This window comes from Tenrec ecaudatus, chromosome 6 (genome assembly GCF_050624435.1).
Source record: "Tenrec ecaudatus isolate mTenEca1 chromosome 6, mTenEca1.hap1, whole genome shotgun sequence".
NCBI classification, from domain to species: Eukaryota; Metazoa; Chordata; class Mammalia; order Afrosoricida; family Tenrecidae; genus Tenrec; species Tenrec ecaudatus.
The window spans coordinates 110,307,738-110,331,706 of record NC_134535.1 but is presented as its reverse complement, the minus strand read 5'-3'; the positions used below and the strand labels follow the sequence as shown (position 1 = coordinate 110,331,706).

General features: G+C 39.7%; 1 protein-coding gene across 1 annotated transcript; it reads left to right on the top strand.

Moving 5' to 3' along the window:
• The first annotated feature begins 8,072 nt into the window (after positions 1 to 8,072).
• IAPP (islet amyloid polypeptide) lies at positions 8,073 to 15,456 on the top strand. The gene is given in 4 exon segments (XM_075553325.1): positions 8,073 to 8,088; positions 10,727 to 10,811; positions 15,268 to 15,428; positions 15,431 to 15,456. Coding segments are annotated over 4 exon segments (288 nt in total).
• The last annotated feature ends 8,513 nt before the right edge of the window (positions 15,457 to 23,969 follow it).

Below are 23,969 nucleotides of genomic sequence, written 5' to 3'. Positions count from 1 at the left end.
AAACAACTGGGCCAGTGCCACTTGCAACAAATGCATCACAGTCGTCGCCACTGACTCTTGCATCATTGCAAAGATTCCAAGCCTTTCCTTGCACTGAAGAAGGTTACAGGGGTTACCTAATACATCTGGTTGGGCTCACCTGCACATTATTAAAGACTTTGGTATGAATCTCATTTGTAACTAGTGCCTATCTGTACCAGTGATTACATCTGTCGTGGTCACCTGGAGGAAGTTTTGTTTGATGTCTGGACTGTATTATTGGCTATTCAAGCATTCTCTTTGAACTGCCTCCAAGTGAAACTGGACTGGGTTCAACAGAGGTCACGGGTAGCTTCTGAAAGGGATTTGGTCCAGGCCAAAAGAGTCTGAGACTCCTCCACCTGGGACTTTGGCAAGTTAATAAAAGTATAGCTAGACCTAAAACCTGCTTTTCTTTCTCTTGAAGTGAGTCAGCCTTATCCAAATCAACTGGCAGTTGTCGCGGCTCCTTTAGCGAATCGGGTTCCTTCTGCCATAGTTCCTATTGCGTTGCTTCAGAGGGTGCCTGTCTAAACAGCTGAGGGTCTCCTTAGGCTAAGGGGACCAGACGTCCCACTGTTGGAGGGACAGTCCCGATTTTTAACAATTTTTCCCCTCATCCCACGGTGTTTTTAAAAAGTCCTGATTCTTGGAAAGAATGCACGACAAGGTAGGGTATAAGGTCTTGGGCTGCCATGTGGCTATTTCACCAGGATATGAGTTTTATCAATGGTGTCCCACTTTACCAATGTTAAGATCTGGCCACCTTACCTTAGGCTCACTTTATCTTTTGAGAGTTTAGATTTGGTTTTCTTACCTACTGTCAGGTTTGGGGCCTGATTGCTAACCCTCACAGGATTCTTTGAAGTTTTACTCCTCCACTCTTTTAAGAAACGTGATTTCCTTATGTTCTCTCTTGATTTTTGTACCAGTATTTCCAAGAGGTATAATTACAGTAGAAATAAGTTGGTTGTCACTGACAGCTAATTTGTTGTATATTTTTTTGTAAATTGGATCACTTGGAAAGTGCACTGGGGAAATCATGTGAATTATTCATTTTGATTGGTATCAGAACTCAAATAAATAATATTTTTAAATTACTTTATTAAAGCACATAGAAGATAGGCTTGTGAGTTTCTCAACCCTCTCAGTGGTATAACCAAATTAGATTTTAGTATCCACTTAGCACCTTTACTGTTATTGGTCAGAAATAAATGAGAACTTACATAAATGAAAGCTACCACCTCAAAGGTCTTTCAATGTTACAAAGAGGAATGAGAGGGAAGATTCAATGTGGCCATGGAGTGGACCCTTCTGCTAATCCCTCTCCTATAAAGCTGCGAAAAACAGCCAGCAACTTTCTGCAGCCTGAATCTGGACCTCAGTTGAGAAACAGAAACTTCTAATTCACATCTCAGCACCTCAGAGAGAGAAATTGACACAAAAAGAACCCTACAAAAGCTGAGCCACCTCTCTCCCCAACTCTCTGAACTTTGGCTCGCAGTGAGCTCACAGGCCACCTCCTTCTCACCTACCCCGACTGAAATCCACTTCCCAGAATTGGGCAGGGGAACCTTGTGCCCAAACTTGGCTGGGAGGATTCACGGGTGACCCACTCAGCACTTTCCAGTTGATGTGGGGAGATTGAGATGGGCTGTGGACAGCTCCCCAAAGTAGGCTGGAACTCTTTGGGACTGGGCTGTGGCAGAACTTGCTTGGATGGACTTCACATTGGGAAGGTGAGGGTGAGGTGGGCCTGCGTTAGAGGAGAGAATCACTGAGGCTGACATTGACTGGTTTTCTATGGGCCAAGGTCGGATGGAAAGTGCTATCGCCTGCCTGTCTGTCGGTCCACCACCAAATAAAACCCGGAGCCTAGAATGACATAGCGTGATGGCTAGAATAGCTCTGGCCGGCATTCGGGACATGTGTTGGATCGCCTCTTCTCTCCCAGGTCAGGTTGGTCACACCTATGGTTACTTGGAACTCCCTGCAGACCTGGAGCCAGCCTCCACACCGAGATTTCAAAGGAGATAATACTTAAGTGTTTTCTACCTTTGGCTCCTGCTATGAATAGGCTGGTGCTGAACTTGGCCACCTATCACTATCAGGTTTCCTCAATAAATGTGTGGGACTTGCTTTGTATCCAGAAACAAACACATATATTAAAAGCAATACTATGTCTTGAAAACAGTGATCAATTTCTGCACAGGAGAGAAGAGAAAAGAACTCAATTGCCTGGGTTGCATACAGATGTGGCCCTGGAGGAGGCCTTAGAGGAGTGAAAGGTTTAAGATTCTCCCAGAAGGGAGATTAGGGGGAAGATATCCATCTATTTAAGCAATTGGAGGGAAAAATTGATAGAAAGACAGAAAAACACAGAGGCGGCTATGCAAGAACCCAGGAAGAGTCTATAAGACCAACCCAACAAAATAAAAAAAATTTAAACTAGAAATAATTCAGCAACTCCCAATAGAAATATAAAAGGCAAACACTAAAATATTAGAATTGGATATCCAGGCAGCCAAATATATGAAGAAATGTTTGCGCTATTAACAATAACAAATTAAGGGGAAAAAAACGCACTGCCATTGAATCAGTGCTGACTCACAGTGACCTGTTGTGGGCTTATGAGACTGAGACTGCTGTTTACAGGAATAGAAAGCCCAGTCTTTCTCCCATGTTGCTGCTTGTGGTTTTGAACTGCTAACCATGCAGATCACAACCCAGCTGGTAACCATTACACCATCAGGGCTAAATTAGCATTAGGAAAAACATAAATTAAAACAATGAAATACCACGTCACACTGACATCTTTACAAATTTAAAATAATAATAATAAAATCTGGAGAGAATGTGGAGACACCAGAATGTTCATACAGTGCTGGTGGCATTGTAGAATTGTACAAATATGGAAAGCAGTGTTCTGCTTTCTTAAACAAATACAAATATGTTATGATCTCACAGTCTCTCTACTTGGTAAATACACTTAAGAAATAAAGACAGAGCCACAAAAAGACATATGACATATGTACATATAGCGTTATTGCAGAAATGTCTATACTAGCAAAAAGATGGAAATAATAAAAAACTGCAGCGACAGAGAAATGGATAAACAGCCTCTGGTACATTCATACAACAAAATAGAATGCGTCCTTAAAATACAATGATGAGTCTTCAAACACCTTAAGACTTGGGGAAAATTAGGGAGCATTATGTTTAGCAAAGTTAGTTAATCTCATAAAGATAAATATTTTATGACATCTTTGTTACAAAGGAAAAGAAAGAAAAAATGGTTTTCACACCAAAAAGAAATATGACTTTAAAGACTATGAGAAGGGCAGGGGCAGGAGAAGGAAGAGACGGGAAAATGGAGGGAGGGAGGAGGGCTGGGGATTACAAACAAGTACCTGGAGGGGGAGGTCCAGCGTGACACTGGTGATTGATACGGGCTGTGCCACTACCGAGAATATGTGCTTCTTGATAATGCTTAGATTAAACAAGCAAAAGGAAAAAAGTAAAAATATGCTAAATAAATACCTAAGTAAATAAAGGTGTTTTTTTGTTTTAAGAAGCGGGGTCACAGCCTTTCAACTCCTCCAGATTTCTTAGCCATCAGCTCTGAGCACTGGTCGGAGTGTCAGTAAAACGAGGCAACGGAAAACTGACTGGCCTTGGATCTTTAGCAGGATACAGTTTCAATTCATTGTTGTTTTTTTAAAGGAGGAATGAGAGGAGTTAAAAGTAAAATGAGCTGATTCCAGGAACCCAAGTGGAGGGCGAATTTTGAGAATGACGAGGGCAATGCATGTATAGGGGTGCTTTACTCAATTGATGTATGTATGGATTATTAAAGGAGAAGCAGATAAATAAGTGAACAACAACCATACCTAAAGGAAATGGCTGGATTTGAAAAGCCAGTGGAACTACCAGAAAAAGAATTCAGGAGAATTATGATCAGACACAGTCAATGGATTGAGAAAGCTACTGAAAGGGAGTAGTGGGGGGGGAGGAAAGAATAGAAAAACCTTAAAAGAAACCTAGAAACCTTGAAAGAGTAACTCCAATCAGAAACCCAAATGATAAATACTAAGAGAATTATATAACTCTATAAAAGAACAGATAAATAGAACTGAAAAAAAATGGGAACCCAAATTAGTGAGATTGGACACAAATCATTTGAATCCAATTGATGAGAAGAACTAGAAACAAAAAACATGAAGCATCCGAGATAAGAAAATAACTATCCAGGCAGCTGAAATAAATGATAGATAGATAGATAAATAGGTAGGTAGATAGATAGATAGAAAGGAAATCCTTCAAAGAGCTTAATTGACACATGGCAGTAACTGCTGGCTCCAGCATAGGAACAACTGTGAGGCTGGCACAGGATCAGGCCGTTTCATTCTGTTGGGCACACAGTTGCTATGAATTGGACTCGATGGCACCTAACAACAACAACAAAATAAGTGGGAATCGAAATACTATATGACCCAGCAATACCTTTGCTGGGTATATACTCCCAAGAGACAGAACTTGAACAAATGTATGCTTTTCCATGTGCACTGAGGCACACTTCACAATAGCAAGAAGTTGGAAATCACTCAAATGCCCATCGGTGAAAGATTGGATAAATAACCTCTGGTATATACACATGAAGCAATAATATGCATCTAAAAATTCAATGACATGAGACACTTCATGATATGAATGGATCTGAAAACCCTTAGGCTGAGTGAAATTATTCAATCACAAAAGTATGAGTCCACTAATATAAGGATAAACATCTAGATGATGACAGGCTTCTGCTCACAGGTCATATAATCCGTCTCCTAAACAACCAAGTAGAGAGCCGGCTTAGAGCCTATGAGTCACACCCTTTATGTGTGAAAAGAGAGCCCACAGACTGGAAAAGCTTTCTCGGTGACACAAAGGACAAGGAGCCACTCTCTACAAACTAGAGAGCACGGCTACACCTCAATAAGGTAAGAAAAATATCCCATTTAAAAATGGACCAAAGATATGAATAAACAGTTTACCAAAAGTGACATTTAAAGGGCAGGCAGACATGAAAAAAGGCTCCAAATCACTAGCCCTCCAGGAAATGCAAATCAGAACAATGATTAGCTATCACCTTATCGACAGCCCGTTTAAAATAAAAAGAAAAAAACAGAAAATACCAGAGAGGATTTGGAGAGATTTCAATGCGCATCAACTGCTGGTGAGTCTGTAATTGTGAACCAGCACTATGGAAAGTGATGGGGTGACATCTCATGCAACCGGGAGTAGAAGTTCCTTACAATTCAATAAGGCCTCTGATGAGAATATAGCTTAAAGAAATAAAAACCATAGCACAAATCAGCATGGGCTCTCCCATGTTCTTCACAGCAACGTCCTCAATTGCAGTAAGTTGGAAACAGTGCAAAATCCCATCAGTGGAAAAGTAGATAAAGAAACTTTGGTAGATACACACAATAGAATACTATGCATCTATATTTATAGGTTCAGTTGTAGGGTAGCAGATGGACATTGGGCCTCCTCATGCATAATCCCCCAATACAATAGCACCTCGCCCTGCTAAACAGCCATTGCAGGATACCCATCTTCCCAACATGATCACTGAAGACAGACGTGTGTGTAAGCAAATGTGGTGAAGAAAGCTGATGGTGCCCGGCTATCAAAAAAAGATATAGCGTCTGGGGTCTTAAAGGCTTGAAGGCAAATAAGCGGCCATCTAGCTCAGAAGCAACAAAGCCCACAGAGAAGAAGCACGTGGCCTAAGCGAATACAAGGTGTTGAATGGACCATGTAGCAGATACAAAGGAACAAAAACAATCATTGTGTGATCACCTTCCTCACATAATTGCTGAAGACGAAAGTGTGCATAAGCAAGTGTGCTGAAGAAGGCTGATGGTGCCCGGCTACTGAGAGATATAGTGTTTGGGGACTTAAAGGCTTGAAAGCAAACAAGCGGCCATCTAGTCCAGAAGCAACCGAGCCCACACGGAAGCAGCACACCAACATAGGTGACCATGAAGGACAGAGGAGACCAGGTCTCCAACAACAAAAGTGGGGTGGTGGTGAGAATCACATCACCGTGAAAGAGGGGGAGTGCATGATATGGACCCAATGCCCACCTGTAGACAGCTGGACACCCCTTCCAGAGGGGTAGTGAGGAGGAGATGGGTCATTCAGGGTTCAGTGTAGCAACAATGAAACTCAAAACCTTCCTCTAGTTCCTGAACGCTTCCTCCCCTCCCAATCATCATGACCCCAATTCTACCTTGCCTTGCGGACCTGGTTGTACCAGAGGATGTACAGTGGTGCAGTGGGGATTTGGAGGCACAGGGAATCTAGGACAGACGAACCCCTCAACACCAGCACTGGGAGTGGCGACACCAGGAGGGAAGGGCGTGTAGAAAGGAAGAACCGATCTCGGAGATCTATGTGTCACCTCCTCTCTGGGAGATGGGCAAGGGGGAGGCGGGTGAGGGGAGACGCCGGGGAGTGTAAGATAAGATATAATAATTATTTATAAACTATCAAGGGACCAGGGGTGGGATCGGGGAGGGAGGGGGAGAGGGGGAAAAGGGGGAAACCGAGCTGATTCCAGGAACCCAAGCGGAAGGTGAATTATGAGAGTGACGAGTGCAACAAATGTATAAGGGTGCTTTGCTCAATTGATGTATGTACAGATTGTGATAAGAGCCTTATGAGCCCCAATAAAAAGATTTTAAAAAAAGAATACTATGCATCACTAAAGATCATTGATGAAAACACAAAGCATCTCACAGTGTGGATGGACCTGAAGAACATTATGCTGAGCAAAGTTAACCATTCTTCAAAGGACAAGTATTATATTGATCCCCCTATTATTAGGATAAACACCAAGACAAATTCTAAAATCTGTTGTCAAGACATGCATTCATTTCATCTGTCTTCCAAGCTATGTGCTAGCAGGTCTGCCTAATGCTTTTGGTTCAAATAGCTTCCTTTCAAGAGTTTCCAATAATTGATAACTTAAGATCAAGATATAATTGCTATTGTCATGTAGTTATAACATGTCTTAGCTCTGCAGGCACAGTTTTGCTTTGCATTTGACCCTCATTGTTCTCTTAACCTGTGTTGGGTCAAATTTTTTCATCTGTCCAAGTGAACGTCCCAAGTATGTTAGTCCAATAAGCCTTCCTAAGTATGTACATTTTCCTTTTCTCCCTAGTATTTTAAATTCTACGCCATCAGCTAGATCACTGATAGTATTATTAGCATCATCAAATGACAGACAACAGATCCTGACACAGAGTACTAAGTAAATGCTTATTTTATGAGTTAGTTAGTTCATTGTGCCAACCTGGCCGATAAACACATGTGGGATTAATTGAAGGGCGGAGGGATAAAAGGCTTAATGAGTCTCGCCTTTCTAATTCTCCAGTCTCTTGCTTTGTGATGGTCACACCAGGATGCAGCTGCCTTAGCAGTTCCCTGCTTCAGCTTGCAAGGCTGACTTCCTGCAAGACATACCCAAGGAGAATTCACATGAATCTACCCCTATGCAGCCCTGGGTGCTGGAGCAGCTGTGTGGAGACCCCGGACAGTGCTGAGATGCTTACACATTCACTGACTTGGTTTAACTCCTGCAGTCGGCATCATTGCATGTGTTTTGTGAGATAGAGGAGGACTTTGTGGATTGGTGTTGGACATATGGGCTAATGTTGGACTTGTGGGCTTGGGCAGCACTAGGTTGGAATGTTTTCCTGATGCACACTTAATCTTTACATAAAACTCTCTCTTATACATGAGTTGCTGTGGCTTTGTTTCCCTAAACTACCCTAATAGAGTGAATCAATGAATAAATGCAATACACTGTTGGACAGTGTTTCTGAAATGTAATATATTCATATAATCACTTGGGGAATCTTGTTAAAATGCAGATTCGGACTCAGTAGATCTGCTTGGAAGCTCAAGGTCCTGAATTTTAACACGATCTCGGGTGATGGAGAAGCTACCAGCACCTAATCCCCACTTTAAATAGAAGGACTAGATGGGCTACAAGGATGAGTGAAAACTCAGGTTTGTTTTGCTGGAGGGAGCTCATGATCTGGTATCAAAGGAGTTGGCATGCTCACATTGTGACCCATTTGTAATGCCATCTTCACCTTCACCTTTATAACAAAAGCACGTGAAACTTGAAGCAATTGGACATTGGGGTCCATACTGACTAGAAACATTATTTTTAAAAAGATAAGGTGACACATATATGGCTATGACAAAACCATTCTAAGTGGTATAATAAGGCACAAACCTTGGAGAATTATTGCCAATTTGGTATGTGGGGAGAGAGATCATGTTGAAACCTAGCGAATGAGTATCCTGGAACTGAGAAGGGAGAAATTGAATTTCCTTTTGCTCTTGAGAAGCCATGCAACTTTAATGAAGTCACCTAGATTAAATCTATAGTCACCTAAATCTATAGTTTCATCCTCTAGAAATTGGCACAAATAATACCCAACTTAGAGTTATGGAAATACAGTGAGGAATCACAAATAAATTTAGTAATGGTGTCTACCAGATGGTAGTCTTTATCAAAAACATATGAAGTCCTATTTTTTTCTTACACTGCTGAAATGATTCTGAATCAACTGGATGGCAGTGGATTGTTTATGTTTCTTTCTTATATTATTTCCCCAGTGAGTGAGAGAAAATAGAGTTTTGATTTATAAGTTCGATTGCTAACATATGTGAAGAGAAACAAAGATATGAAAATAAGGTAGCTAAGTGGTTTAGAGACTAGCATTTTCTTTGAATTACGCGCTAGCCTAGGAATTGGAAGAAATGAGTCTACTCTAGGCTCCGGCAGTAACTAGATGTGTGCTTTTTGGACAAGTTATTTAACAACCCTGGGGTTCTGCATAATCTACAAAATCATTGCACGCACCTGCCTAAAAACAAAATGGACCATTTCCATGATGCTGCTTAAGCCCCTGCGTTTACATCCACTGCCTTCTTTAAAACAATATAATGCTTTCAACCCTTTGATGTGTGCTTTCTTTTCATTGAGAGTAACAGTAACTGCCAGAATGGTTTAAAGTATAGTATAATTAAAACACTGCTGAAAAGAAAAGGTTGGGTTTCTTCCTCCTGAAACATCTAATAAATATCCTTAAACTATGTTGTTGCCATGTGCTGTTGAGTCCATGTCAACTCAGCATGGTGCTATGGGGCTGTGTGGAAAGCCCCAAAGCTCCTACGTGATAAATCTTCATTGAGCAAAAGGACAGGCTTTTCTCCCCCAGAAGAGCTACTGGGTGAAAGTCCTGACTGTTCTTTTAGCAGCAAACCACTCATCAGCGCACTTTCAAATTGTGACTAAACTTTAAAGAAATAGGTTAAATTACCTAACTTAAGTTTTACTTGGAAAACTTCTATCGTTTTTCCATTAGACAGATGTGTGAAATTTTACTGGTGGATTTATATCATATTTAATATGATATTAAACCACTTAGAATATACTATCACTGAAATAAAAGGAAAACAGGAAAAATATATTTTGGAAAATACTCAAGCTAACAGTGTTTTAACTGGCAAACTCAATATTTTGTTATGCTGTTTATATTTTCTCATAAATTTAAAGGTAAAAGTATGATCCTTCAAAAAATAATATTTCCAAAAAATCATAGTATTTCAATACAATAATTAATACAAAGGGTCATCTGAACTGTAGAGAGCCATCTAACTATAGGCAAATGAAATTTTGGTCTGAAATTATTTTTTATGCCTTGACACCCCTTACACACACATCTTGGTGAATCAGTTATGGGGTACCTCTTTTATGTCTTTTGTTTATATCTTTCAGAATGTCCATGAAATCAAGTTGTTTGTGTCAAATGGATTTAGTTATATCATTTCAATGGCCATGGCCCCTCTCTTTCCTAATAAACACTTTGTTGTTATAATTAATCACCCGTTTTATGAATTTCTTACTAGAGCCTGCTTTGTTTGAGCCTGGAAAATTCACACTAGTGTTTTACAAAAATGGAAAATTAAAACTTCTGCAGTGTGTGACACATATTACCGGCATAAAGACGTGCCATAACTGCTGTGTTAATATTCACTGATGTGTTAAGGTAATAACGACCCATCTGTTGTCTATGAAGCCCTTTCTATCTATAGGGATGGAAATTAATGACAGTCTCCCTGAGCTGCCTGATGTCAGAGCTCAGAAAGGGGTGAAGGGTATACAAGAGCTGGAGTACTAGTGAGCAAGTGGCGATACGTACTCCAATGAATGCTAGTTTGGGATTTTTCATGAACTTTTCTTGCTGCCAAAGGTTTTTTTAATATTGCTGACCCTGAAACATTCAAAGGTAAATAATTTCCCTGTTCTGGGAAAGCATTCTTTATTCAGACTTGATATTAAATATATAGTTTATTATATAATGGGGTAATTTGCTAGAATATTAATTTTCTAATTTCTAAAAATTTTGAAGGAGGAAATTGAGGAAGTAAAAAATTTGAAACTATTTGAAAATTGTTTAAATAGTACTAAAGGTTTATAATAGTAGAGATGATGTTCCTTATAAACTATATTTTTTAAAGAAAACTAGTTTGACATTGTTGCTTTAATTGTGTCCTAGTTTAAAATTTCATTAAGTTTGTCCTGTTTGAATCTTGATTTTAGGGCTGAATCATTCTTTTCAGAAAATTTAAGGAGTAATATCCATCCTTAAGCTGCCGGGACGTCTCGTTTTGCTGTCTGTTGCGTTAAACCATCTGAACGCTACACCCATTGAAAGGTTAATGACTTCAAAGTGTTAGGGTTTTGTCTCTGCTTAACTTGGGAAATTTAGAATTAAATGCTGCCACATAAACAACCTCCTTGGAGCCATGAGACTCCTGACTAAACCACACTTAAGGAGAGCACCTTAAACTATTGCAGTGCTCCCTAAATTCTGTGTTCTTCAAAGAACAATGCTTGTGGCTGATGAATCTCCTTGACAGGACTTTTGACAGACAGGTATGCGTAGTTCCCATCTTGTCAAGAAACAGGCCGCTCGATGTCCCAAGACCAAAGCCAGAACAAGAAGCAGGGCATGCAGAAAGGTAGTTACTACTGTGTTAACCTGATGCGAAACAAACTGAAAGCACGTAAATGAAACATGGACTTTATATCAGGTAGAATTGCATCATGCTACTTGCATAGGTTTTCTTTGTCTCAGAGAGATTTGAGAACATCCACAACATGTATATCTCCTAGAAATGGAAATACATGAAAATAACCAGGGAACAAGTTAAATCCTTAAGAAGTTAGAATCCATCTGCTGTGAGGGAGTTCTTCCATATTGCTAGCTGTCCTGTTTATGAAGCAGAATTGTACATCTATTTTAAAACCAATCTCCACGAGATTACTTCTGAGCTGCTCTGAATGTAAATTAATGCTTCTTGAAAATATAATGAGGTAGCATTCACATCAGGAATTCCTAGGAAGAGATCATTTGAAAGGTGTGGTGTCAGTTAAAATTTTAATTCACCTTGTACTTCAAATGCTTAAGTCTAGTTCCATACATATGTTATAAATAAAATAACAAGGATTTGGTAATGCCTAAATCAGTGTTGAATCCAGAGTCTTATGGGAGTGGACTTAACAGACCATGAAACTAAGGAAAATTATTAAATTTACTTTAGAAAAGAGTTTGCTTCACATTAAAATGGTCACCGTCGTGAGTTTATTTTCCTTTGCTTTGTCTTTTTTTTTTTGGTGGGGCTGGGGGTGAAAATAAATGTTTGTACCTGTATACAAAGATTTCTACTACACCTCCATTTAACAAACAGGATAAATAGACGATTTTCTTGACATTTCAGAACTTATCTAATTTACAGGGTGTTCTTCCCAGAACTGACTGTAGTTTCTAATTAGCATTTTCATGGATAAAAATAACATTTATAGTAGCATGAAGTTATTTATAATCTAGCAGAACAATTGAAGGGTGACAGGGAAATTAGCAGCATTACCTAGCATTTCTGTCAATATAGTGAATCTTTCATGCATTACAGACATTTGCTATGTATCTTTAAGCAAATTGTCTTCATGGCTGTTTACTTATCAATCAATAGTGAAGTGAAATTCATTCAGCAATAAGATCATACATAACCTTATTTATCATCATGTTATTTTTTATTCGTTTCACAATCTTTTACTTTGAGTCATTAGAAATGTTTCTTTAATAGTCTAAAAATTGCTTCCTAGTGTGTTTCTGGAAGTTAGTGTCTTTGTTCTTTGTTCATTTTTTTAAGAGGGACCACTGTCATCTTGTGCTGGGCAACCGTGTAGTGTCATTTAAAACTCTCTCAAAGCTGACAATGTCTGTCAGAAAGTCCCCAAACTTTAAATATCTTTAAAACGTAAAGGTAATAAAGTTTTAGCATTCCATGACATTTCACACAGGAGATTCTATCCTTCCTTTGGTAAAACAGTCCAAGTTTGAATACTTACATAAGAGGGGATAAAGACATGGCAAATTGATTTTACAAAGAAATGCACCCCCCAAACAGTTACTTAATCTTTGTGTGCATGACTGAGACAAAAGGATTGCTTGCCTACCAATTATTTTACACTGTTTTGTAAATATCTGCCTGTCATGTAATCCAAGGGTAGTCAAAATCATAATTATACGAAGACCCAGCTAAGCTCACCATGGGAGCTTACCAAATAAGAGAACCTGGGCAGCACGGGGGATTTTAAAACCCCTGGGAAATGAGGTGATTTTAAAGAGAGAGATTGTAGGATTATAATTTAACCTATCGGCATCACTGTTTCAAATCTCTTCGTCAAGAATATCCAGGTATATATGTGCTTCCAAGAGAAACTGTCAGCGTTGGGCAGGGCTGGGCTGCTAAGAGACAGGTTGGTGGTTTGAACTCACTATTCCACCCCAAGGCAGAGGATGGGGCCGTCTGCTTTCGATGGCCTCAGAAACCCTACGGAGCAGTCTCCTCTGTCCAAGAGGGACACTCGGACTGGGAATCCAGTGGCCGACAGTGGGTTCTAGATGCTTCGAGGTGGTCAACATTAGCTATTAGGCTATGTCTGCCCAGGTAATCGATGAAGAACGGCACCTCAAGGTAGGAACTAGTCATGTCTGTCACCTTTGTTATCCTAATATTTCTATTGGAGAGAATCTTGGATGTGCTGAATAGTCTTCTTAGAAAAACATGTTTGTTTAGGAAGCGAGTTTCACAGTTAAGGAAACTACAAAACTGAAGACTAAATATGTCTTTTAAGTAGAGAAATGACCCTCTAAGTATCATACCTCAGTTTAAAAGCCAAATACCTGGCAATTAAGTCCATTCCGGCTCATGGTCATCCATGAGGATAGAAAATTACTAACTGTCCCATAAGCTTTCCAAGGTTTCAAATCTTTGGAGCAGCAGGTTTTCCCGTCTTTCTCCCTTGGACTCTGATGAATTTGAAGCTCCTACCTCTAGGTGAATAGCCGAAAGAACTATTTTAAGATTGTTTGTTAACCTTGAGACCAATTATCCACTTGCTTCTCAGATATTTAGCACATAGAATATTTTACACTCTGTCCCAGGCATTTCCAAATGTATTTTGGGACATGCACCCTTTTAAACTTTGTCAATTTGACCCTTTATTTCTGTTATTGCTTTACATGCATTAGACTGAAATGTCTGGGCCAACTTGCAATTCCAGCTGTTTTTCCAGAGAAGTATATCATCTTTACACATTTTATGTCCAATGTATGTAGTTGTTGGTTCGCCCCTTGTACATGAAAGCATTTTTCAAATGCTCATTGGTCATGCTTAGGACACTTGCTAAGAGAAAGAAATAATGGAGCAGATAGTGTGCATAAAACTAATATGCAGGTTGGTTAATTAGATCTCAAAGTGGTCTCTTTTGCCTGAATGGTTGGCTTGTGAACCTACACTTACACTCAAGATATATCCACTTCAAGAGACTGTAAGAATTTCCTGTAGTTTAGAAGAAATCGGGGAGTAAAAGCCCTGAAATTTCAGATAAAACTTTCATGTTTGCCCTTATGCTAGCTCTGTACAGAAATATAGATAACAAACTACTCCATATACAACTGAGTGCACTGAAGTAGTTTATTAAATTTTTATCTAAATTATCTATCCCTGCTAGCTGCTTCACATTGACTTTTAGCCGCTCAATCATCTCTTTCCCACTTTACACCGACCCTATATTTTACCAATACTTTCATTTCTATGGAAATGAAACTAAAATATTTTCCTAGCTTCCTGAGATATCTGCCAAGGGGAAGTAATGTTATTCTTTGGTATCTGTTCACAATCCCATTTTGAAATCACAGTTATAAACAAAGGGTAATATAAAAATATAGTGATATAAATAATTTCTGAAATTAGAAATACATATTAAATTTCAAATGAATCATGATTATAATTTCTGAGTTCTCATAATATCGTGTAATTATTCCAAGTAGCTAGATGAAGGTGATGCATATTAATATTACTGACACTAAAAAGTCTTTCTGATTTTAACAGTTAGCTTAGTCTCTCCATTAAAGTTGTCAAAAGCACGGGAACTGAGGAAGATGATAATCATGGATTTATGCTATGAGTAGTAGAATTCCCAGAGTGCCTGTGCAAGGGATACATTGGGTTCCTTGAGGCTTTATAATGCTTCTTAGTCCCAATGCAATTATCTCAGGGAATTTAACAATAGAAATCTACTACTGCTTACTGAAAATAGTTGAGATTTGAATACGCTGTTAATTTTTCCATGTGCTCTAGCTTAAAGGTAAACCTTTGATTCTAATTCCACAACACCATGGGAAGTACATTCCTCAGGGCTTCCAATTCTGTGATCTGTGACCTTTCTTCCAAGGTGCCTCTGGGAACACTTGAACGTTAATGTCCAACATTTTCATTAGTAGTTGAATGCTTAACTGTGGCTAATCCATTTTTTTTGTATGGGAAATTAAATTTATCACTGAGATTTACCAGAATATTTAAAAGATCATTTTCTCTGCACTGTCTAGAGCTTATTTTGAATTTCTAAAGAAAAACTCATACAGTGAATGCAACACTAATCATTTAATCATCTTCTGATCAAAAATTAATGTTACTTTATAATTTTTCTAAAAATCTGACCATCATCCAAATATTTTCCTGAAAAAAATGTACTTAATTAATGAAAATATTTCCGTCAGGTTTCATCCTATAGCTGTGGCCATCCCAATGTGAGGTCTGCAGCCACCAGGTAGAAAAACGGAAGTGCAACACTGCCACTTGTGTGATGCAATGCCTGGCAAGTATTTTAGGTCGATCCGGCAAGCATCTGGGTGCCATTCTCCCACCTTCCAGTGTGGGCACCAATACATATGGCAAGAGGAATACAGCTGAGGGCTTGAACAGACACCACTGAATTACTTGCCCCGGTAGAGGCCAACACAGTTCTACAGCTCTCATTGTTTTATGTCTAAGTACTCCAGTGATTTCCTGTATGATTGAACAGTGCCTTTGTAAAGTTTAGTGTGATTATATGAGTCTGTGTGCCCCATCGTTCCCCTGTCAGACACACCTAACTACTGTATTGAGAATTATTCTAAATCTATTACTAATTAAAGTACCCGGGGGAAAGGCACTCCTTCTAAACTAGAGATGTGCTTCATTTCTATCACTCATGTCAATAGGACCTGAGTTTGCAATTAAGGAGAAAAGGGTAATTCGAAAGTTGGCAAATTATAATCAGCTAACAGTAAAATTATGTGGTTCTGATATTAGAAAACCAGTATGTATAAGTACCCTTGTTAAGCAATTGCTTTGTGCATTTGATCTCAAAAATGAAATCCATAGATAAAATCCTGCCTCTGACTCTATCAAAATAGTCTTTAAAAGCCTTTTTATGTTTTGTTTTTTTACTTACTGGTGCGAAAGGGTTATTTAAAAACATAAAAGCAATTTGTGTCCATGAGGGTCTCATTTTGTAAGACCAACAGTTAGCTTTAATCAGCGGCCTTTATCCTGCGTAAGTGACTCCCAGCCTCAGTCATCTTCTTACCCAGGCTGCTAGAAAGGCAGCTGTGTGGCTACTAATCTTCATATCTTCAATGAAAAGGTCCCGGACGCCTGGAGACCCATTTTCTTATTTAAACTGATCGCAGATTTCTGTAAGAAATTACATGTGTGTAATGCATTTGGGTTTTGGTTTGTTTATAAGGAAATTCTGGCATTGGACATAAAATGCTTTGCTTGTAACAGATCAAGGTCTTCATTCTTCCCTAACTGTTGGTTAAGTACCATTGGATATAGTATTAATTCATGAGCTGCTAACATTGCTCCATTATTATTATTGCATTATTATGCTGAAAGCACTCACATATATATGTATACATACACACACACATATATGCATATATATAATAGAAAGCCGTGTTGGTGTTTGTGACAATCTGACTCATTGATTTGGTTTTTTTACATGAAAATATTTCCTTGTGAATTGTTTATCTATGTGAGTATATGTGACAGTATAGAGATAGGAACAGATATTTTCAGGGAATTTAGGTTATAAATTACTTCCTGAGATATTTTGAAATTGAACCCAAAATTCAAATTAGACAATTAAAATACAATCTTTTAAACTTATTTGTTTAAAATTAGTCATACAAGTGACTCACATAAACACAGTGAGGGCTTCACATACTTTATGGGAAAATTCCATAATCTTTTCATTCACTTTTCCATGAATTTTTGATGCTTCCTTTGTACAGAATTATTATCACATTCATAAATAGCTTTGTTCTTCAACTTTATAATTTATTTCAATTTCCCAATTTGTCTTTCAACCCAGTTGACTTTGAGTTCACAAAAGAACAGATTGCCAGAACCTGACTTAATTGGGCAAGCCCTTAAAGGCTTTCTTTAGGGGAGAAATTGCAAACTGCCCCGAAGATTTCTTGACCTTGAAGGAGCACACTGCCATGTTGTGGAGGGGCCACGTGGCAGGCATCCGTAGGCAGCTCGAGTGGCCAAAGGCCCCAGAAAAGCAGCTGTCGTCCAGTCAACGCTGCCTCTTAGTGACCCGAACTGCTTCTGGAAGTTGAAAGCCCAGCCCTCCTCCCGAGGAGCTTCTGGTGGTTTCAAATGGCCAACTGAGCAGATCGCAGCAAATGCGGTCCCGGTTCACAACCTGGGCTCCTGATGGTCTCAGTCCTGCAATCCCAAATACCTGAATTCTGTCGACAATCATTGATTTGGGCGAAGGGTCCTGGGCTTGCCGTGCTTTAGCAACTCCTGTGAAACCTTGGTTTCAGCCGGGGAGACCTGCGTTGAGCTGTTTCTCCACGTCTGACCTCAGAACCCATGAAACACTAGATGGCCATTGTTTCAAGCCACCCCTGCCCCCCCAAAAAATGCTAACCAGGATTTCAATGAGGGTAGAGGAGTGTCCATGTAGATGATGGAGAAGCCACTATCCAAAGGGAGAAAGGTTAGCAAAACATGATGAAAACAAGGAAAGACAGTAGGAGGTTTTCAGGAGTTAAAGGCATCAGAAGTAAATACTTTTATATACACCATCCTGCAATGACTGAGATCTGTGAATAGATGTATGAACAGACACACAGGCTGAGCAGGTGGAAGAGAAAGAACTGGAGTCTACTCAAAACTGTATACAGATTTGTCAGAGGATGTTTGGTATATCCAGGGGCATGGTGGTTCTTACAGGAGGCAAAGTTATGCACCTTTATTAGACATAACCAAACACCTTGAGAGAATGAGTCGGGGACATCAAGGTCAATTGACATCATAGAGTTCGCCAAGACAAGGTTATACCCCATTTTTCAATGAGCAAAAAGTATTGTGGTTAGGTGCCACTGAGTAGGTTCGGGCTCCCTGTGAATCTATGTACAACAGAATGAAACACTGACTGGTTCTGCGCCATTTTCACGAGTGCTCTGCTGTTGGAGTCCATTGTTACAGCCACTGGGCCAATCCAACTGGCACAGGGCCTTCCGCGTTTTCACTGCCCCTCCGCTTTTTACCAAGCGCGATGTCTTTCTCTGGGGACGAGTGGCTCTTGACGACACGTCCACAGTACATGAGACTGAGTTACACCATCCTGGCCTCTAAAGAAGCAAAAGTTCATTAAAAAGACAGGAAAGAGAGAAAAGGGCAAAGTGGATGTCTGAAGAGATTCTGAACCTTGCTCCTAATTACACAGCAGCTAAGACAAATCGAAGAAATGCTGGAATAAAATTGTTGGACAGAAACTTTCAAAAGACAGCTGGAGAATGCAAAGTAAAATATTAAAATGAAATGCACAAAGACCTAGAATTAGAAACCAAAAGAACACACTCACCATACCCTAAATTGAAAGAACTAAAGAAAAACTTCAAGCCTCAAGTTGCAATATTGAATGACTCCATGGACAAAATACTGAATGATGCAGAAATCATCAAAGATGATAGAAAGACTATGTAGAGTCACTGAACAAAATTGTTTAATATTCCATCATTTCAACAGGTGGCATATGATCAAGAACCAATGATCCTAAAAGAAGAAGTTCAGGCTATACTGAAAGGAGGATCCCAAATCAAGGCTCCAGAACTGATGGCACACCACTTGAAATCCTTCAGACAGCTGAAGAAGCACTCAGTCGTTTATGCTACGAAATTTGGAAAATAGCTACTTGGCCAACTGACAGGAAGAGATCCATATTTGTGCGCATTGCAAAGAAAGGTGGTCCGACAGAATGTTCAAATTATAGAACAATATCATTGATATTTCATGCAAGTAAAACGTATTTTATAAAATTATTATTGAAACAAAACTAAATTTCATCCATATGTGGGATTGAGTAAATTCCATGAAAATAGATTTCCTGCTTGAATGGGACAAGTAAAAATAATCATGTTTCTCAATCTTGTTGGGGGGAAATGCTCTTCCATTTGAATAATGATGCTAAAATATGTCCGCCTTCTTCCCTTTCCCATTACCATACACAATGCATTTAGAACATTTAAAATACATAAACTGAATATTTTAACATTCATTTAAAAATCAAAATATCACTAAAACTATCAATATATTTAAATTTTAATTACTTTTATGAAACTATACTACTGTATATTAATACTTTAAAAATGTATTTCCCCATTTCCCTCAGCTATTCTTGCCATAACCTTAAGACACTATTAATTTAGTTACTGTCTCTAGAGAGTTACCCAGCCAGGATTTCATAGAAAGAAAATCACATCAAAACAACAACAATAAAAGAAAACACAAAAAAACTCAAACAAAAATAAAGCAGAAAATAATAAATTTAACAACAAATTTTAAGATGGGTCAAAAGGGAGAATACAACAAGGTATTAAATGTCAACCTAACAGCATGGGCATACATGTCATTTTTAAAACTACAGTGCTTGGACAATGAATGTACTGACTAAAACTTCTCTGCTCTAAAATGTTTATCAATAGTTCATAGTGACCCACAGTCTCTGGCCTTTCCAATAAGAGAAATCTAGAAATCAAATAAAAAATTCACTTATGAGGCACAAATATGCTTTGATAAGCACTCTGAAACTCCTGTTCATCAGGAGATAAATAGATTAAGTAACTGTACTCATTCAGAGCCATGAAGGAGCTCAGTGCTTTAGTTATTAACAGTAGAATGTATTTCTGAGAGACAATATTAGTAAATCAGTGCTAGCATGTGCCCTGCTATTAATATCCTGAAGGAAATAAACTACGTCAGTTTTTATTAGCTGAATTGGGCACAAACCTCAATTTCCTAAAAGATTAAATAGTTATGGATGGGTTGGCTGATATTTATAGAGGAATTTCCTCCCTGAGGATTGCATATTGACTGATTCACTCTGCTATCCAAATACAACCCAATACTTTTTTATAAGAAGGCCAGGTAATAAGGACCAGAGAATACAAATGTATGTTTTACAGGTTACAAGCGGAATCACTTGGAAAGCAGTCCAGGTGTTCTTCAGCTGAGTCGAATAGAATATAAAAGGGCAAGTCTGTGAAGAGGCTTGTTGATGGCCATTGTGCAATTTTAGAGGACTGTCTACATCTGCTTTTGAATATGTGGAAAGTGCCTATTTGGTAAGGAATCTATAGTAGGCCTCCCATCATGCCTTGGAAGGAATCATTTATAATACAACAACACATTTTCTTGCTGCTAAAGGAACCTCAGAGTAATGAGGTCCAGAGGAAACTCCCCTGGTGCTTCCAATGCCCTTGGGCATTTACTACTGATGTGAAAGACACCTATGCTGGGTCGGAGTCAGTAACGGCAGCTTCTTACAAATTTCAGCCAAGTCTTCACCTCTTCTCAGTTGTGCAGGATCGCAATAGCATCTCAGTTGATGCCAAACCTGCTATTCTCCCTGGTGACCGTGATAGTTAGGTTTATTGCGCCCACTAATGCACACATGGGCAGGATCTAATCAGGTCGCAGCTTGACTGGAGGCATCCGAGAGAAATGCTTTCTGAGGCCCGCATCCCATGTCTCTTGTCCCCTGGTGATCAGACCAGCATGCTGACATTTGAGCTAGTTCTTTGCCTTACCTGTGTGCTGCACGACCTGTGGGCTGAGCCAACCCATGGGTAGTGTCACCTTGCTGTGCATCCCTAGAGCTTGAGGCTTCTTCCAGAACTGCTTTGCCAGGCTGCTGGTGGATCACGTCAAAGCGCAATAAACCACTGGAACTCAAGACCCCATGGGGCCCCGCTTCACTACGCTTCTGTGCTACTGACTGTTGCTGACCCACCTCAACATCCCCCCGCCCCCCACCCACCCACCGCCCTGCTGTCTGTGGTCGGACTCTGCTTGTCTGGCCTTAGGACAGACTCTGCTGTGTTTCTTTGACCTTGGACCTGCAGCTTGCTTGAGTTGAAGGACCTACAATATATTAACTGTTCTATGACAGTGAGCTGAAAAGAGCCCTCTGTACTGCTGTGTGAACTAATTATCCATTATATTTCTTCTCGCTGTATAAACCTACCTACCTACCTATCTATCATCTAAAATCATAAGTGTTCTGATTTTATTTATCTAGAGAACCCTAACTAACACAGTCACAGTGTAGAAATACGTATGAGGTGAAAAGCTGCAGTATGGATCAGAAATCCGAATCTTTATGTATCACTGTTAATCTGAAATCTAAAGGACAAAGATTAAAACACTTCTATTTCTCCATGGAGAAGCCCACCGTTTTGCTGTTGATTACTCTTATAGCTTCTGACAACTGAGTAGCTTTCCTTCTGTTCCAGGGCAAAACCCCTCCAAAGACTAGGGAGAGGGGGTGGACGCATATGTATCCAACCTCACTGAAGTCCAGTGGGACATCCATGCAGCTTACGGCACACTGACCAGGGTGGCCTATCTTAAGCTCTTTTGAGCTTCTACCCCCTCGGATGTAGCATAAAAATAGCAACGAAGCCTCGGCGAGCAGCTGTGAAGACGAAATGAGATCATGTCCGTGAACACAGGTAGGATTTGGGTTGCAAGGGTTGCTGTGCAATAAATGTTGGTCCTTCACTTGCCCTTGTAGAGGGGGTCTCCCCTTTCCCTCTACAATACATGTCTCACAAGGACCGTTTTGCAACAGCAAAACAGCATTGGGCCAGTTGGTGTGGAGGGGAAGTGCACCCGTCCAGAGTAGAGGTCTGCAAGGTACTTGAGGGAACATTTAATAGGTTTTCAATGAGAGATTCCAAGTCTGAAGATGTGAATGTCCTATCTATTTGCTCAGTTCAACTTGAACTTGGTTTAAGTTGTGTGATTCAGTGTCCCAGACCCAAAACCCAGTGTTGAGCTCATGCTCACTCACAGTGGCCCCTGGGTAAGACTTCTGAGACTGGAGATCTTTGTGGAAGTCTATCGCTTTGTCTTTCTCCCACCAAGCACATGGTGATTTAGCAGCCCAATACTTAGCCCACACTGCAACCAGCTCTCCTTGGAAGTTAGGATTACTTCTACTCATTGCTGACCATCCACTGCCTTCCAACTCAGTCTTATAGGTATAGCATATTCTAAGCTTGTTTATGTATATTATTGGACTTAGTCGTCATAATAACCCTTTAAAATAAATTGTTATTCCTATTCTACAAATGAGGTGGAGGGAAAATATTACAGTAGAGGTCACACAATTAGTACTTACAATTAGTAAGTGGTGGGGGCAAGATTTTTAACTTCAACATAAGGAGGCTCAAAACTTTTGTGGGAAAAAAGTGGAATGAAAATTTACCACAAGCTTTTTGAAGTCCCACTTGTGTTTATTCCACATCTTAGCTGAGCATCTACTGTGTTCCAGATGCTCTTTAGGTGCTTGGCATGCGTCTATCAACCAGATGGACCAAATGCTCTGCAATGCTAAGGTTAGGATGGCCAAATTGTAAGAGTTATGCTCTTAATCATTAGTCCTTATACTCCCCAAACCTAAGGGCTTTGTAAAACTCTGTTACCTTCCTTTCACAGATGGTTAAATGAAACCTCTACTAATATTTTCAAGAAGATGTGAGAAACCAGGAAATAATTAAAATAAAAGTGACTGTGTGCGTGCATAGTATGTGTGTGCACACATATACATGAGGGGTACCCCCAAAACCTGATTTTTTTCCCAAAGCAACCTATCTCCCTCACATCAGAAAAACAAGTAACAAATGAGCACCATCTTGATCTTTGATTTCACTTGACAATCTTTGCTGGGGTGAGAGGACGATGGTGTTTTCTACTGACTTGATTGATGTTTGCTCTCAGGGTCAAAAGAATAGCACCATGTCTCATCACCAGTAATGACCTTGGAAACAACATCTGGGTCACTTCTGAGCTGTTCTTTCAACTCCTGCCCTGTTTCCACTTGACGCTCTTTTTCCCCGGTCAGTCAGAACCTGAGGCACAAATTTTGCTGCAATCCTTTGCATTCCCAAATCTGTTACAATTCGCTGAACTGAGCTCCAAGAGAGTGCAGATAACATCCCCACCTCTTCACTGGTCCACAGTCATTCTTCAAGCACAAGTGCATGAATTTTGTCAACTTTCATCCATTCAGGAAGCTGACAGATATCCAGAACGAGGTTTGTCAAGAATCAACATTTCATTTCTTCTGAAATGAGAAAGCCACTCATATACTTGAGTTTTTCCTGTAGAGCTGTTGTTGTAAGCTCTTCGACATCAAAACCATTTCTGCTGCATTTTTCCCAGCGAGAAACAAAATGTAACAGCTGCATGCTATCTGAAATCAGCCATCATAGAAACACAAGGTTTGAGTGAAATTTCTTTTACAAAAAAATTCACTGTGACTAGAGAGAACCTTACCAGGTGAAGCCACTGGTTGCACTAACTCAAAGAGAGCTGCTCGATGCTCACTTAGCGGGAAAAATACATACTATGAAAACTCTGCCCATAGGAGCCTTTCCCTTTTGGTAGGGGAGGTACCCCTTGTACTTATATAGGCAAACATATATATTATTATCATTTCTCATGAAAATGCCATGAGATGGTGTGTTAGTCAGGGCAGACTAGAGAAACAAATTCATGGACACATATGTGTATAAGAAAGAGCTTTATATACAAGAGCAGTTGAATTTTGAGAAAAAAGCCCAGCCCCGTATAGATCAAAAAGTGCATAAGTCTAATATTAGCCCATATGTCTGATACCAATCTATAAAGTCCTCTTCAAACTCACAAAACACATGCAATGGCACAGAATGCAGGAAGATCACAGGCCAGTGGGGGCAATGTCTTGTGAATCCAGTGGCGGTAAAAGCATCTCATCACTGGCGGGGGTCTCCATGTGGCTTTTCCAGTTCCCGGGCATGGGGTCTATCAGCATAGTGTCATGTGTCTTATCAGTACAGTGTCTCTTAGGGAGTGAGCAGAGAGAGAAAGTGTCTCCCACCTCCAAGGAGGATATACAGGAATTCCCAGAATCCTGA